This window comes from Pelobates fuscus, chromosome 8, assembly GCF_036172605.1.
Source record: "Pelobates fuscus isolate aPelFus1 chromosome 8, aPelFus1.pri, whole genome shotgun sequence".
Lineage (NCBI taxonomy): Eukaryota > Metazoa > Chordata > Amphibia > Anura > Pelobatidae > Pelobates > Pelobates fuscus.
Window position 1 is genome coordinate 82,199,664 of NC_086324.1, and position 18,718 is coordinate 82,218,381.

The window sequence follows — 18,718 nt, forward strand, 5'->3', positions numbered from 1 at the left end:
GCCTAAATAGGGCTCTCTTTACAGGAAGTGTTTATGGAAGGCTGTGCAAGTCACATGCAGGGAGGTGTGACTAGGGTTCCTAAACAAAGGGATTTAACTCCTAAATGGCAGAGGATTGAGCAGTGAGGCTGCAGGGGCATGTTCTATACACCAAACTGCTTCATTAAGCTAAAGTTGTTCAGGTGACTATAGTGTCCCTTTAAAAATTAAGATACTTTGAGATGTTTGTCTTCTTTCTAAGATATCTTTTTTTCTTTTTCTTTTTTTTTTTAATCACGTTATAAATAGAATCCAGTTAATTTGTGGGATTTATCAAATAACATTTAAATAAATTAATACAATACTCTTTCAATATGTCTCTGAGCTCAGCCCATAAATAGAATAGAAATTTGGATATTTTGGAATGCAGCTGACTGATATTGGTACTGCTACTTACAACATTTTAAGGCTTGGTATGTTTCCCTTAGTATGCTTTGTCTTTTGGTTTCTATAAAGGTGTTTTTGTCACTCTTTCTGGCTTTTCTCCCATTGTCCTTCTTCATTACAAAATCAATAGAACCGAACAATATAAGACACTATAATGAACGCTCTCCCTACTAGACAGGCCTAAAAGTTACTTGCTATTGCAAGTTTGGAGGGTTCATGGCACAATTAAATAGATTAATTTCTACTCATGGCCGACTTTTCACTTGCCAGTGGCTAGTTGGCTAGTGGAAATTTTGAGTCTTGCATTTAGTATGCAGTTTATTAAAACACATTACTCATTCCCTCCAAAATATGGAGAAGTGCATCCCCAAATCAGAGCTAGTCAACACAATTTGAAATCAAGTTCAGTACAGCAAAAAGTCTTAGAGATCTGAGACCGAAATATAAAACAAATTCTCCAATGTTTTGATAATCTATGATTCAATTTATCAAGAGGCCTAAAATTTTTTACTAGCCATTTGGTATTTTCTGCTATAGAAGCTTGGCTACTCCTTCCTATGTATAAGGTGTTTTCTATATCATGATATACTTCTAAACGCATAGATGCTTTTAAATCGGTGTTCCCCAAGTTCTGTCTTTACAAGCAAAATCATTAGATATTCAGAAAATTTAATGGAACTTAAAACCTGGTGACTTCTAATTCCAAAAAAATGCAACACAGGCATTGTTATCTGGTTTAAGGATTCAATTTGGGGAACACTGCTCTATTTACTAAACATAGTTTTCCTCTTTTTCCTTATTACCTGTTGTTTCCCCTCCTCTTTTCTCTGCTTCTTTCCTTGTCTGTATTGCATAAAGATTCAGCCAGTCCTAGCAAGCGTACATCGGTCAGCAGCTTCCAGTCCGCTATGGACAGCGACTCTGCCGCTTCCATCAGCCTCAATGTGGAGATGGACAACGTCAACTTTCACATCAAGAAGCACTCTAAGTATCCCCATGTGCCCCCTCACCCTGCAGACCAGAAAGGTATATTTTAATTTTTTTTATATTTTTTATTTGTACAAGTGGAAAGGTACCCAATGACTATTTCACTTGAGCACCATATGGAATTATGATGAACTGAAATATATTTATTTGCAGTAAATCTTGAAAAGTTGTGTTCCTTATACTATAGTTCACTTTGGGCCCCCTTTCTTCGCTCACATTCCCCTGCACCCTGACACAGAAAGGGTAAAGAAACCCTTTAACACTTACCTGATTTCAGCTTATCTCCCTCGGCGCTCCGTCTCCTCTGACTTCATCCTACAGGGTGGTGGTGAGAGCGCATTAGGCCCTCCCCATAGGAAAGCATTGTTTCAATGCTTTCCTGTGAGGATTTTACTGACCTGGAAGTCCTCATGCAGAGCGTGAGAACGTAGAGTGTAATGGCGACCAAATGTTGGTTGGCTATCAGGAAGTACCTTTAGTGGTTGTCTGACTGACAGCCTCTAGAGGCATTCTTAGTCCGGCAATGTAATCATTGCAGTTTCTCAACAACTGCAATTATTTATATTGCAGGACTAAGTGGGACTGGGACACTGCACACAGACCACTTCAATGAGATGAAGTCGTCTTGGTGACTATTGTGTCCCTTTTATTAAACTGTGAGTGCTAATCTTAATCTGGCCCTGATGACAACCCAAGATTAAGAGCCCATTGGGCCTGGTGCTGACAATTATTTTGGGCCTTATTATAGAATTGTATCGACAGACAGGCTTAACAACCAAGGGCACACCAGGCAGACAGCACTCTATACTTGGCATAGATGCGTCTAATGATGTGCTCGCTCCACGCTTTCTAAGGGCTGTCTCCTAGCACTCACTTGTCCACTCCTTTCCTTACCCTTACTAGCAGACAGAAGCTCCTTTTACACAGTCTGGGACAGAGAAAAGGTGTATGTAGTGAATTTTGAAGAAAGGGAACATACCACAGAGTTAGACTAAAGCAGCAAGAGCATTTGCATAGTACGCAAAGTTAGCTTTACTTTAACTAATTTCATTGTCAACCAGTCCACACAAGTTTTTTTTCCCTACTACCACATGTGAAGAGTAATAAAAAAAGCAATGGGCCTATTTCATGGGCATGGGCCTGGAGCTGCAGCTCCATCAGCCCCTATGTTAATCCGGCCCTGGTTGTCATGTCTTTCTTATTGAACTCATTTGGCTCCAGAGTTTGTTGAGAAATGGCTTTACAGCCAGCTTAAAAGGGTAGTTATGCCTTCATCTTAGCATCTTGAGCCAGTGCGCAAAACAAGATGGGTTTAATTAGTTCTGTGCAGCGTTCCTCACTGAAAGATCTACAGTGATTTTATGGGTTCATGAATTCACTGAATGAGTCTTGGATGTAATTTGCTCACTGTGCATTTGTGTGATCAAAAGCGCATGAATGCACTTCTAACATATTACCTAAGGAGGTACGCTTTAAAACAAGTAGCCGCCTTATCCTCACATATAATATCTAAAATTATGAATAAACCATTTTGCTTATTGGACTCACATTCTAAAGAGTCCTTTCTTTGAATGAGAATTTCCCATCACATCTTTTAATGGATGCTGGGATATCTCAAACTACAAAGTTACTCTGCTTTTTATTGTCCATGCCTTTTATGCTTGATACAAGCATGCTAAAAAATATATTTAAAAACTCTTTAATTATGCTTAATCTGATATGTTGGCGATATAATAGGCGATTCTACTCTATTAAACATAACATTTTGACACTTTAGCTTTCACTGCTAATATGACACTGTCACATATCATTGGGTTTGTTGTGTTGCTGACAAACTGCAGTCTTATTAAATTCAAAGTATATTGAAGATATTTATTTGGTCATAATAAATACATTGTATCACTATCCCACAAAGAGATTGAGATACCTAAAGGAAACTGTTGCAAGTCTTAATTATTAAATACAAAAAAGTAAATGTTTGTACACTATGAGATGGTGTCCCTGCACATTCAGATTGAACATGTACTTTGATTACATCTAGAAAATATTGCTGAAAAATACAATGCTGGTACTGCTGCCAATGGCGTGCTGAGAAAACTGTTTACAAATTTCTCCCCATTTAAATTTTTGTCATGGATTTTCTTGGGATATTAAAAGGGGAGGTGTGTGTGATATTGTCGGTAATGAATGGGCACTATTGGCGTCGTCTCTAGGGTAACGACTTTCTAGGGGCTTCAGTCAGGTCAACATATGTAAGTTTCAGTTACCAGGTAAAGACAGCAAGGAAAAAATAAAACAAAAGAAGAAGAATAAAACTGTTCTGTTGCAGTGTAAGTAAAGGTGGCATATTATGTCACGGCACTCTGTCTATTCCGTGGGGTGAACTGGGTCATGTTGTCCACATCCCAAGTCCCGTTAGTGTCTCGGGCCCTCTGCTCCTGTGGGGCGTCACTGATGCCTACTGCCGCTAGGAAGGTGGTGGCCTTTGCCACATTGGTTGCCTTCATCTGTCTGCCTGCTTTAAAAACTGTAAGGGATCTGGGCGTAGTCCAGCAGTATGGTATGCCTGCTTCTTGCAGCTTTTGTGTGATGGGTTGCATCGTTTTTCTCCATGTCAGGTTGGAGCGGTGGAGATCCTGGAAGAATTAAGTCCATAGGTGACTTGTTATGTATTGCTTTCAGTAGGGCTTGCTTGTCTTGCCTCGTGCCACAGCGTAATATTATGTCTCTTGTCACAGGGGAGCTGAAGGGAGCTTCTGGGAGGTAAGTAACAGCTTCCTTCGGGACCCCACTACTCAGTACAGGCCACTGGACCACCAGGGAATGCCATAGCCCCCTCCCTGGCCAGGCAACAAATAGGGAGGGGGGACATAAAAAAATAAAATAAAACATAAATATTTAAATTTATATAAAAAATGCTCCCCCCCCCCATTTTACACAAATCACATCCCTTCAGACACACTATACAAACACACACACACACACACACTGCATTATATATACACACTCTGCATTCATTATATACACACTACACAAACCCACACACTATACACACACTCTGCATTATATACACACACTATACAAACACACACTCTGCATTATATACACACACTATACAAACACACACTCTGCATTCATTATATACACACTACACAAACCCACACACTATACACACACTCTGCATTATATACACACACTATACAAACACACACTCTGCATTATATACACACACTATACAAACACACACTCTGCATTATATACACACACTATACAAACACACACACACACTCTGCATTATCTACACACTCTATGCAAACACACACTCTGCATCATATACAAACACACACTCTGCATTATATACACACACTACACAAACGCACACACTCTGCATTCATTATATACACACACTACACACACTGCATTCACTTTACGCACACTGCACTACATTCACTATACACACTACACAAACACACACACTCTGCATTCACTATACACACTACACACTACACAAACAAACACTGCATTCATTATATACACGCTACACAAATACACAGTGCATCCACTACAAAAACACACACAGCTCCCCTGTCTAAACACACTGCATCCACTACATGTGGCATGTATATTTTGTGCATTTACCTTTAGAAATAGTTGTTTTTTTTTCAAAATGGTAAATGTACAGAATATCGGCTAGTTATCGGCTATCTGCCTAAAAGTTCACAGATTATCGGTATCGGCTCTAAAAAAAAAAAAAATATCGGTCGATCCCTAGTTTTTGGTGCGAGGTTCGTGGAGCTCCAGAGATGGCGTCTGTGCTAGTCACCTGCCAACCAAGTCCTCCAATTTTAAAGTGAATTCTACACCAGCTCTAAATAGTGTTATGAATTTTTCATTGAAAGGGAAAGAAACTTTTTGGATCGGCACGGTCATGCACAGAAAAAAGTCTTAATTTTCAGAAATTTTTTTCAGTAATGAATGTTTCCGATTTTTCTGATCTATTGTTCATCCTTATGAATATGATTAAAACAAGTTCAGAAATATTAAGGGATACTCCACTGCCCAAATTCAAAACTTAAAAAAACAAACAAACAAAAAAAAGGTTGATTACATGTACACCCAATAAAAATGTTAAATTAAGCTTTTACATTTTTTTTTTTTTATTAAAACAGCTTGCAAAAGTTACAGGTCGCTTGTCCGCAGCCTTTGCAACCCCTCCTTTTCTTGACCAGCCTAGGCTTTTGGCTGTCAAGTCACAGACTTCCAAATGCGGCTCTGGGCCACTGAGTTAAACTACTATGAAGGAACAGGACTGGTTGTCTGCCCGCCAGGTTAATGTAGAGTTAATTTGTAAAACTGGAAATTTCTATTAAAATCTGTACTTTTTGTAAAGTGAGTGAAGAGGGCACACTCTTCGCACTTAAAGCACTTCAGCGAGCTAAAAGACTTTAGCTTGCTACTTTTAATGCAAGAAAAAGAGTTTGAAATGGAACTGTCACATTCGGAGAAAACACTGCACTTCTATGAAGCCATTCCATGATGCCTTAGATATGCATATGCACACTACAGTGAAATTTTGTTATGTACATCAGTTAACCCCTATAGAGGCTTATGGAAAATGTATGTCATCTTTTACGTACTCCTGTATAGGGATTACATATTTTTGCATACTAAGTACCATAGTATGCAAAAGAAACAGCTATTTTTATTTTATTTTTAAAAAAGGTTAGCTTGTTACTCAACTTTGTTTAGGAGTAGTACCCCTGCAGGTCTAAAAACAATTCATAAGCACCGTGACAAAATAATTTCTATTGATTTAAATTCTAAATGAAACATGTAGACACTGATATTAAGTTCATTCCATATTGAAGAACTTGCCTGATAAAAGGTAGTGAAGAATATTTTTAAAACAAATATGGCATATAATATGGCACATAATATGTGAACATTGGGAATGTAAGGAGGATTGTATGAACTATTCTCTTTAAGTATAAAAGTCCACAAAAAGAAAATATAATACACACATAATTATTACACACAGAGGACTCTAACACACTTGCACACAGAGGAAACGGACATAATCTCTCACTGATATGACATACTGACTGTCACACACACACACACAATCACTTTTCACAACATAAGAACACTAGAAACATATTCAAAAAAATACACCCCCTCCTGCTCCCCCCTCACCCTAATATAGAGAGGGCCCTAATGCAAGAAGGTTTTTTGGGACCCCCTCTAGTGCAAGGATGGCCAAAAGGTAGAACCCCATCTGTCGTACAACTCCAATGATGCTATGTCAGCTGGGGTTCTACCACTTGCCTGTCCTTTAAGGGTTGTATTTTTGAGCAGTGTTTGTGCACTGTGCAATGTATGCATGTTTTTGTATTAAGTATATACAGGGATATAATTTCTAAGTAGTGGGTTAAAAGCTTCTTGATCCAAGGAGATATCTGACTTCCATTTTCGGGTCAAGATGGACTTTTTTCCTAGTTTGTTGCAAAATTGGAAGTGCTTCAGACTGGGTGTTTTGCCTTCTTTTGGTTTTGAGAAAAGCTAAATTTGATGGACGCAGGTCTCTCTCTTAAGCTATGTAGTAGCTATGTCGCTATGTCACTCCATGAACTATGTACTATGTGATATATATGTGTGCATGTAGGGGTGTATTAGTATGAACTGCAGTGATTTGAGTGCAGGGGTGTGTTTGTATGTAGTGGGTGCTTTTGTGTGTAATGTTGGTGTTTGATGGGGCGATAGTATATAATTTTAGCGTATTAATACAGGGGAGTGCTTGCAAGTAATGTTTGCATTTGATTGCAGGGATATGTTTGGATGTAATGATTGCTTTTAAAAGCAAATGTACATGTGTGTGTAGTATTGTTGTTTGAGTGAAGGGGAATGTTTGTACATAATTTTGGAGTTTGAATGCAGGGGTGTGTTTGCACGTTGTGTTGGTATTTGATTGCTTGGATGTATGTATATTGACACCTACACTGCCACATACATACCTACACAGATATACATACACATTAAAACACAGATACACACACATTTATATACACAGACACCTATACTCACTATCTGTGTATTTGTGTGTCAGGGTGTGCATCTGTGTGTTTATATATGTCAGTTTGTGTGATGTGCACACATACTGACAAACAGATACACCCTGACATACGCACACACTGAAACACACTGTTTTATATTAGTAGCCACCCTCCTGTTAACATACTTTTAGTGTTGAGATGGGTGGCTTGTTTGAGGCCCTGCTGCTGGCTGGGGTTTATATAATTGTGGTATCTAGAGCAGCTCTCTGGTTGCTCCTCTCCCCACTGCTGCCTGTGATGCCGCTGCATCCTCCCTCCCTCTGCAATCTGTGTCTGGATGCAGCCAGGCCGGACCCAGCACCAGGAAGCAAATACTTGATAGTGAGAAATAGAAAGAGGTCCAGGCACTCCAGAGTACAAATAAGTACAACTTTCATTGAACCCACTGCCACACAACGTTTCGACCTGAACGGTCTTTGTCAAGCTTGACAAAGACCGTTCAGGTCGAAACGTTGTGTGGCAATGGGTTCAATAAAAGTTGCCTTTAGTTGTACTCTGGAGTGCCTGGACCTCTTTCTATTTCTCACATGAAAGTCCTAGTGTCGTATTGGAAAACGTTCCACATCAAAACCCATTAATATGCAAACCGTTAAAACCCTGTGTCCTGAGATTGAAAGAAGAGCATTGTGAATTACACCTTGTACATGCTCACCTATTTTGGCTTGTCTACTACTTTAGTAAAAATCTTCAAACTTACTTTAAATTGTGCAGTACTTTAAACATGAAGTCTCTGTAACAACTAAAGGTGTTTGTAGTGGTTATTGTGGTATTAGTCTTTGGGCTCCAAACCCTGTATTCTCTCAAACCAAAATATAACCATCTACAGTGCAGAGCTAGCGAGGTGTTATGACATACACATGTGAGTATGTCAGGCTTGTTGAGGTATAGAGTTTTATGGGGTGGGTAAGTTAACCTATATACTTATGGAACCAGCCAGACAGGTGAAACCACTTTAAAGTTAACATTGAATTGTTTATGCTCCTCCTAGTGTTCCAAGTACGTATAGTTACAAATATAGTGTGTATGTGTATATCAGTCCGTTTGTGTAATAAAATTCATTTGTATTAAGTGAATCTTAAAAAAAAAAAAAAAAAAAAAAAAAAAAAAAATATTAAATGAAGCTTTTGTTTTGACAATTATTAACACTTTATTTTATTTTTAGTATTGACAATCTTTAGTTGTGGATAATTGTGTAAGATACAAATGTTAAAAAGGGGGTTATAAATGATCCCTTATTTTTCAATGCTTTATATAAATAAGTTAAAATAGAACGCATACCCACACAAAATTCCTCAAAACTTTGTACGTTTTTTTTAAAAGTGCAATCATGTATAACTGATCAATACTTTGTTCTTAGTAGTGTTTTTTTTGTTTTTGTTTAAACAAAACTTAAAAAAAACAAACAAAAAATAACGTGTTAAGATCAGAAAGAAACTAAAGAAAACTATATATTTTTTTAAAAAATTTTTTTTTAGTTTCTTTGTGATCTTATTAACAGGTTTATTTATTTATTCAGGTTTTGCTTTAGTCACAAAGTGGCTGTTTCAGCCTCACTTTTTGCAATTTAGATTTAATGTGTTTAGTGAATACCATCAGTGTATGTTCTCCCTTTTGCAGGGATCATCTATGCCAGGCACATGCTCCTAGAAGAAGCACAAAGTAAACTTTTCTGCCTCAAACCACTTTCTGATTTGTAGGGCAGTTGTTATCTTGACATCTTATTTGAAGACAGATGTTTAGTTAAACTAAGACAAAGCGTGGGTTATACTGGCAAAAATAAAATTAGGAAATCTCACATATTTTGCAAATCAGAACTTTGAGACACTGTGATCCCGTGGTAATATGCACTAATGCTTTATAAGCACATGGAGACAGACTAAATATTTTGGACTGTAAACAACTGGCTTCAAGTTACTGTGGTTTCAGACAGGGTGTGCTCCTTATATTACTCATCTGGAAAAGTTTGCTAAACTCATTATTTTTCTTCTCTTTCTTGTTGTCGTTATGTTGCTTTCCGCTTAGAATTTCTTTTATCGGAAGATGGTGGACAACAGATGGTCTCAATAAGTGACGCATTCATCAAAGGTAAATACCTGTTGCTGAATGTGCTGTTTACTAATAGATCCAGTGATTTATAATGGGAGTGTTTTAATCCATCTTCATGTGAGTTAAACAGATAAATAAATGCTTGGTTGTATAGGGAGAGGTATTAGCAGTAGAAAGAGGGAAGTGCTCATGTCATTGTACAGAACATTGGTGACACCTCACTTGGAGTATTGTACGCAGTACTGGAGTCTGTATCTTCAGAAGGATATTGATACCTTAGAGAGAGTTCAGAGAAGGGCTACTAAACTGGTTCATGGATTGCAGGATAAAACTTACAAGGACATGTTAAAGGATCTTAACATGTATAGCTTGGAGGAAAGTTGAGACGGGGGGTATGATCGAGACATTTAAATACATAAAGGGAATCAACACAATAAAGGAGGAAACTATATTTAAAAGAAGAAAAAAACTACCACAACAAGAGGACATAGTCTTAAATTAGAGGGGCAAATGTTTAAAAATAATTTCAGGAAGTATTACTTTACAGGTAGTGGATGCATGGAATAGCCTTCCAGCTGAAGTGGTAGAGGTTAACACAGTGAATGAGTTTAAGCATGCATGGCCAGGGACTAATGAAAGTATTTAGAAAATTGGGCAAACAAGATGGGCCGAATGATTCTTATCTGCAGTCACATTCTTTGTTTCTATAAAAAGATCTTTATGGATAACTTGAGAAGTCAAAACTAATTTAAAATTTAAAGAGCACCTGTCATGCTCCAAGCAATTTATATCCATTAGATTGGGCATTATTATTTATTTATACATTGTGCTAGCGGTTTTGCTAGCAAATGTATTGACTAGGAGAAACACAAATTTAGAAAAAAATATTTTTTCCAGCTGTCAGTCAGTGTCTCGGCCTTGATTCATCACCGGTTTGCTTTAAGGTTAAAACAGACTAACTTGACTTATAGGTGCAGCAGTTCTTACAAATGTTGATTTTTTTTTTTTTTTTTTTTACATTTTTTTTTTTTTTTTTTTAAAACATTCTAAACAGGGTACGTTCTGCCCTACTTGGTTACAAAGCTAAAGATGTAAAGCTGTTAGAATATGTTAGTCGTGGGAAAAAAAATTTTTTTAAAGGGACACCATTGGCACCAAATTAACTTTAGCTTAATGAAGCCGTTTTAGTCTCACTGCTCAATTCTCTGCCATTTAGGAGTTAAATCACTTTGCATTTGCTGCTGTAGTAACCTCCCTGCATGTGACTTGCACACTGGGAAGGTGTGCCTAAAGCTGCTTAAATAGAAACAAAACTAATTTAACTCCTAAATGGCAGAGAATTGAGAAGTAATACTGTAGTGGAAGGATCTATACACCAAAACTGTTTCATTAAGCTAAAGTTGTTTTGGTGCCTATAATGTTAAAGTTAGAGACTCCGATTGTGCTAGAAGAAATAACAACAAAAGATGTTAATGCGTTCACAACCTATGTTTCTATGTCATTAGCATTAAGTGGGTGGCAGGGGTGCCCAATAGGTAGATTCTCAGATGTTTTAAAACTACAGCTTCCACAATGTTTTGTCAATCTAAAGGCATGCAAAGCATCATGAGAGTTGTAGTTCTACAACATCTGGGGATCTACCTTTTGAGCACCCATGCTGTATGGCATGATGCTGCCCACTGAGACAGAGTTGTAGTATGATTTAATAAAGCAAGTCCAAGGGAGGATATTAGTATGACTGTGAGAGCAAGTCTCAACGATCACAGTAAGGAAGACTAGGCTAGACAACAGACGTAAAGGGAGAAAGTGAAATTCATTCAAATAAGGGCTTCACAATAAAGAGAAAACAATTTTATTGTACGGGATGCCAAATGGTAAAAATGGGGACATGAACCTAGCATGAAAAACGACTTTTAAACTAGGTGCAGTTCTGTATAAAAAGTTAAAGATTTCATAATTTAAAGCAATGGACTACTTCTCCATTCTAAACTCAGAAAGCACTGCAAAGCTACAATTATGAAAAAGAGGAAGTGATTTTTGATGTGTGATTTGTGTGTGTTTTTTTTTTTTTTTTTTTTTTTTGGGGGCTAAAAATTTACTCTTGCAATATTTTGTATGCTTTCATTTTTAGAATCTTTATTCAATCGTCGCGTGGAAGAAAAGTCCAAGGATTTGCTGTTTACTCCTTTGGGGTGGCACCATAACAGCCTGGATCAGCTGAGAGAAGAGAATGGAGAGAAGCAGGCAATGGAGAGATTGCTGTGAGACGTTTTACTTTTAACATCTGTTTGTTCCTTATAACTACTTATTTGCTGCTATAAATGCAAACCAATAGCATTTAGTTTTTGTCTGATTTTGCCCACTTCATGAAGTGTCATTATGTAGGAGGGTGTATTTTTTTTTTTTTTTTTTTTAAATGTGTTTGTTTAAATGCAGCGGCGTTAGTTTGTGTATGGTGTTGGAGGGGGAAATGGTATTTGCAAATGTAGAACATATATGTAAATGTAGGTGTGTGTACGAGAATAAATATGTAGAAGCTATGTGTGTGAAGCATCATTGTCTGTAAATGCAGGGATGTTTGTGTGTTTAGAAAAAGGGTAGGGGTTCTGTTTATGTGAAGGATAAATGTCTGTAAATGCAGGGGTGTATGTGTGTGAATATAAGGGTGAGGGGGATATATATGTGCGTGAAGGTCAATGTCTGTAAATGCAGTGTGTATGCGAGAAATGTGAATATGTGGGTAGGGACTATAATTGTGTGAACGGTTTGTATCCATAAAAGCAAGGATGTTTGTTTGTGAGATTAATGGGAATGGAGAATTTATGTGGGTGGAGTGTCAAAGTCTGTAAATGCATGGTGTTTGTGTGTGAGAGAGCGTTAGAGGCATATATGTGTGTGGGGGTCCATATCTGTAAATACAGCCCCTATATAACTAGGGCTATAAGTGTTTGAAGCCCACTATTATAAATGCAGGGATGTTTGTGTGTGAGAATAAGTGGGGAGGCATATGTGTGTGAAGAGTCAGTGTGTGTAAATGCAGGGATGTTTGTGTGTGTGAATATATAGGTGGGCGTTATAAGTGTGTGAGAATGTGGAAGTGTTGGGGATTCCGTGTGTTAGTTTTACTAGGGGAAGGTATATATGCGTGGAAGCACAATGTAAAAAAAAAAAATGGAGATATGTATAAGGGTGATAAATCTCTGTGATGTATGATGCTCCAAGCAGAGAGACGTGGTGGGCTATGGGTACTAGGCAAACATCAAAACACTAGCCAAATTGGGAAATGGCACCCATGGCCTCCTTGCATTATAATTAATACATTACGTGGTTGTGGTGCTTGTAGTTTCCTTATTAAGGGTTTATTCACTAATAAGTGAGTTGCTTAGAAAGAAAAAGCAAATTGCAAACTATAGTATTAGTGTAGTAGTTACAGGGTTTTGGGGTCTTACACATTTTCTTGTCTTGTCTTGTCCTTACTGATTCACACTGTTTTTCCCTGAACACAGGCTCACAACTTATTAGTCTATTACCACTTCACTGTATGTGCCTGCCAAAAAAAAGGTTCCAGCTCAACCTTCTTTGCACAGTTTCCTTTTATTCAATTGTCTTGTAAAAAGTAGCAACATTTCGACTGAAGGACAGTGAAGACATATGAATTAAAGGACACTGTGCTGAAAAGAACGTGCTGGAACTTTAAAAAAAATGTTTTTATAGTTTGCATGTGGATCTGATGGAGGCAGAACCTGGTTCCTGTGCTCCCTGTGGGTAGATGCTATTCTCCCTTGTAACATATTTTGTATGCACATGCCAGTCATGAGTGCTGGGTCTTGCTCTATATATTCACAGTTGAGAGTGTAACGAACTACGGAGCGATAACCCTTGTTCTTAGTTCACATTGGTCGATATAAAGTGAACCTAATTGGAGAGCCATGCATTTTTGTAAAAGCAAGCTTCTCTCTGCAGTGGCAAAAAATTACTATACTTTCAAACCCTGAAAAATAGGGTTTGAAAATAGGGAAAAGTGCAGGGTATTGTGACACTTTAAAGCCGCACACTTTTGCGGTATTTATATTTATATTAACAAACCCTCCTAAGGTAATATGTCATCTTACCCTGTCCACCTGTGGTCTACCTTTTAAGTGAATAAGTACTTAAACCTCACTCTCTTAAGCACTGCCACCTTCTTCAACTAGGCCTTCCATTTACTGGCAACTTCATCTGCCAGGATCCTTTGTCACTGTTGTACTCTCCAGCATTAACGAGAGTACAAAATGGGCATCTTTGGAAGACCCTGCAAGAACCATGGGCATCAGTTGTGCATTGCCGGTTTCAATCAGCCATAACAAGGATCAACTAATGAGAAATGGCCAGAGGTCACCCATTGTGATATTGCCAAAAATTGGGACCTTACGTGGTCTCTATTTTGTCTCACATATGTCTTTTAATTCTTTTATGTTTTTCCAATATGACCCAAAGCAGCATGCTCGTTTTTAAGATTTTCATAAAAATGTGAAAGGACACGAGTCACCAAAACAAATGCCCCAGCAGTCTCACTTCTAAGTCACTTTTGTTTCTGATTATGCAACCTTGGCGCCACCTCCCCTGAATGTGACTGCATGAAAACAATTTTTTTTCATTTTTAATCCAATGCTACTTGCGTTACAAGTTTGTATCTCCTGCTCTGTAAATTGAACTTTAATTGCATACATGAGGCTCCTGCAGTGTTTAGCAAGCTATTAACAGAGCAGAAGATAAAAGATTCTAAATTAAACCGAATTTGAAAAAAATCTAAACATTAGATGACACTTTACAGGAAGTGTTTAGGAAGGCTGTGTAAGTCACATGCAGGGAGGTTTGATTAGGACTGTATAAACAAAATTATTTAACTCCTAACTGGCAGAGAATTGAGTAGTGAGACTACAGGAGCATGATCTATACACCAAAACGGCTTCATTAAGCTAATATTGTTTAAGTCTGCAGCGTCTTATTTCTAGTACATGTTGGTGCTGCTGCTTCTCTTTTTTTTATATCAATGGCTATCATAAATGGGGTTATTTTTAAAGCCTATACTGTACTATACAGTTTGATGGAATTTTCATCTGAACAAATTAGGATTGTATATAATGATATAAATGTTTCTAACTGGAGTTGTCTTTTCAACAGTTCAGCCAACCACAGTCACATGATGTCTTTGCTGCAGCAACTGCTATACAATGAGTCCCTTTCTCTGTCATGGAGAGATGTCATTGTGCCAGTGGTGTGTCAGGTGGTACAAACTGTCCGACCAGATGTAAAAAATGATGATGACATGGACATTCGCCAGTTTGTACATATCAAGAAGGTAGGTTTTGTGTATTTTGGAATGGAGAAGCCCCTGAAGTAGTAAATAAGGAGACTTTTAATATTTTGTTGTCACTATGCCATCCCCGTATACTGTCAAACCTTCAATCTTAAGTGCTGCTGCAGACTTTCCATTCATGCATGTATGTGATTGAGGAACTTGCACTTATAATTGGTAAATATAACGCATGGCCGTTTTGCTGTAGCTACTTCTGATGCCCTCGTTAAACTTTAGGCAGTGGAGTTAGGCTACAATCCATGCTTTAATTCCTAATCTTACCTGTTCAACCTTTTATGTGGATGTGCATTTGCTTAGTGTTTTTTGTATGTCTCTCTGTTTATTTGTCCATTTTATGTGTATGGATCTATTACATACTCTGTCATTTTTAGTCTATGATGTTGCTGTGTGTTTTTGACTCTTTTACTTTAGTTCAAATAAAATATATATTATTTTTTTGTTGGATGTATTCTTCGAATGAATGAGAACCATGAAAATAAAGATGGCATATATTTATTTATAGACAATAAATACAACTTATTTGTAATCCAGTGGCAGGAAAGACTCCTATGGTGGGCTCTATTTCTATGCTGTCTCACTAGTGAGCAGTCTGTCATAAACTGAAACTCACTCGGATCTATGTGATCCATGATTTGAGAAGCATTTAAATGTTGCCATGCCCTGTACATTGACCATCACCAGTTGTAGTAGTGACAGTGTCAGAGAGGGCCCTGGAGACTGTGCAGCTCCTGGACCTTATATATAATGACTGAGAGTCTGCTGAGCTCTTAGCAGGAACATTTATAAAAGGCATAGGGGACTGGGAATCTCCTGGGTGCATATAAAAGACACATGAAACTGGGGATCTATTGGGCCACTAGAGGGCCCTATATTTATAACGGGTCCTGAAGACCAGGCATCCCATGTGATGGCCAGGGAGACTGGGATTCTCTGTCATGGTGTGGCGGTGTCAAACATGTATTGATCAGTGAATATTTGTATCCTCTTTCAATTATGTTAAAATTAGTCATAGAGATAATTTTTCTTTTTTCATTACTTTAGGAGATGTTAATGATTAATTGCGTTTCCTCTAGCTCTGCCAGTACAACCAATTATGCAGGCTCCATGGCTGTTCCACAAATGTACTACCCACACCACACTCATTCCTAACTGTCTTTGTCTTCTTGGAGACACTTCCCTGAACTTGGTGAAGCACCCTGATAACTACAACACATTAGTTTCATTGCTAGCACTCGGATGGAATGTAGCAGTCGTTTGATGCAGAAAATCTCTATGCTGAGAATTGATTGAGGAGTAGAAAGACCATATCTTTTTTTTTTTATTATTTCTATTTTACTTGATTAGCATCCTTGTCTCCTCCAACAAATGGAGTTAATGCTGTCTGTATTTTTGCAATAGATTCCAGGTGGGAAGAAATTTGACTCTACAGTGGTTAATGGCTTTGTCTGTACCAAGAATATAGCACACAAGAAGGTAAAACCGAACATCATGCCAGCGTTTATTATTCTGTTGTTCAGTAATGTGTAACATTTAGACTCTGGCTGCTGTGGACCAAGGCTTAGATGGCACTCGGCCAGTGAAATGTCATTGGTGCCATAGACCACTGCTGCTAGAATGTTACAGGTTATCAAGAGTTTAAGTACTATCAAGAGTTTAAGCTGCTCGATAATAAAATTTTTTTTGTGTGTTTCTAGATGAATTCCAGTATTAAAACCCCTAAAATTCTGCTGCTAAAATGTTCCATTGAATACCTGTATCGGGAGGAGACGAAATTTACATGTATAGATCCCATAGTCCTCCAGGTGAGTTTAAAAATGAATTCCTTTTGCTTTCATGCTAGAATGATTTATTTATTTAGTTTTTAAATTAGCCTTGTGGCTCACACTCTGCATGAGATCTCTGGAATTACGCAACCCTGGTAGAATTTAGCTTTTCAGATCTATTCTGTACTTTAAGCATCAACAGGCTTGCAAGTTGAGGTTGCGTTGACAAAATAATGAAAAGTTTTCAGAACAAAAAAATATTTTTTACATCCTAAAATAGTTTAACAAACTTACCGTATTTTTCGCTCCATAAGACGCACCTAGTTTTTAAAGGAGGAAACCCAGAAAAAAAAATATTCTGAACAAACTGTCCCATAGTGTTTCTTAACACCCCCCTCCCCTGTCCCATAGTATTCCTTACCACCCACTCCCCTCTCCTGTCCCCTAGTGATCTTTAACCCCCCCTGTCCCATAGTGATCTTTAACCCCCCCTGTCCCATAGTGATCTTTAACCCCCCCTGTCCCATAGTGATCTTTAACCCCCCCTGTCCCATAGTGATCTTTAACCCCCTCCACTGTCCCATAGTGTTCTTTAACCCCCCTCCCCTTGTCCCATAGTGTTCTTTAACCCCCCCTTGTCCAATAGTGTTCAATCCCCCTCCCCTTGTCCAATAGTGTTATTTAACCCCCCTCCCCTTGTCCAATAGTGTTCTTTAACCCCCCTTCCCCTTGTCCAATAGTGTTCTTTAACCCCCCTTCCCCTTGTCCAATAGTGTTCTTTAACCCCCCTCCCCTTGTCCAATAGTGTTCTTTAACCCCCCTCCCCTTGTCCAATAGTGTTCTTTAACCCCCCTCCCCTTGTCCAATAGTGTTCTTTAACCCCCCTCCCCATGTCCAATAGTGTTCTTTAACCCCCCTCCCCTTGTCCAATAGTGTTCTTTAACCCCCCTCCCCTTGTCCAATAGTGTTCTTTAACCCCCCTCCCCTTGTCCAATAGTGTTCTTCCCCCCTCCCCTTGTCCAATAGTGTTCTTCCCCCCTCCCCTTGTCCAATAGTGTTCTTCCCCCTCCCCTTGTCCAATAGTGTTCTTCCCCCTCCCCTTGTCCAATAGTGTTCTTTCCCCCCCTCCCCTTGTCCAATAGTGTTCTCCCCCCCTCCCCTTGTCCAATAGTGTTCTCCCCCCCCTCCCCTTGTCCAATAGTGTTCTGCCCCCCTCCCCTTGTCCAATAGTGTTCTTCCCCCCCTCCTCTTGTCCAATAGTGTTCTGCCCCCCCCCTCCCCTTGTCCAATAGTGTTCTTCCCCCCCTCCTCTTGTCCAATAGTGTTCTTCCCCCCCCTCCTCTTGTCCAATAGTGTTCTGCCCCCCCTCCCCTTGTCCAATAGTGTTCTTCCCCCCCTCCTCTTGTCCAATAGTGTTCTGCCCCCCCCTCCCCTTGTCCAATAGTGTTCTTCCCCCCTTCCTCTTGTCCAATAGTGTTCTTCCCCCCCCTCCTCTTGTCCAATAGTGTTCTTGTCCCCCCCTCCTCTTGTCCAATAGTGTGTCCCCCTCCCCTCGTCCCATAGTGTGTCCCCCTCCCCTCGTCCCATAGTGTGTCCCCCTCCCCTCGTCCCATAGTGTGTGCCCCTCCCCTCGTCCCATAGTGTGTGCCCCTCCCCTCGTCCCATAGTGTGTCCCCCTCCCCTCGTCCCATAGTGTGTCCCCCTCCCCTCGTCCCATAGTGTGTCCCCCTCATCCCATAGTAGTGTTCTCCCCCTCCCCTTGTCCAATAGTGTTCTCCCTCCCATCCCCTCGTCCCATAGGGGCCCCCTGTTACGGTTGCCTCCAGGCTGGCTGGAAGTTGGACCGTAGAAAGGATGCTCCTAGCGCTCACCAAAGGACAAAGGATCAGCACCGTAGCCACCATAAGCACTGCGAACTCCACGAACCACCGCTGCTGGGCTGGTATCTCGCCGTCTGCTCTGCGCCCTGGACCTACGACCAGGCTCCAGGTTCCAATAGGCGAACCTCTTCCTTCTGTAGAGCGAAG

The 18,718-nt window shown here is 39.3% G+C and overlaps 1 protein-coding gene across 1 annotated transcript in view; it reads left to right on the plus strand.

The window, feature by feature from the left end:
• The window catches only part of PIKFYVE (phosphoinositide kinase, FYVE-type zinc finger containing), a 208,584-nt gene that overhangs the window by 68,100 nt on the left and 121,766 nt on the right, over positions 1-18,718 (plus strand). The window contains exons 12-17 of the mRNA XM_063430121.1: positions 1,285-1,452; positions 9,546-9,608; positions 11,701-11,830; positions 14,733-14,910; positions 16,327-16,401; positions 16,623-16,730. Coding sequence (XP_063286191.1) covers positions 1,285-1,452; positions 9,546-9,608; positions 11,701-11,830; positions 14,733-14,910; positions 16,327-16,401; positions 16,623-16,730 — 722 coding nt within the window. The remainder of the gene's footprint in view (positions 1-1,284; positions 1,453-9,545; positions 9,609-11,700; positions 11,831-14,732; positions 14,911-16,326; positions 16,402-16,622; positions 16,731-18,718) is intronic.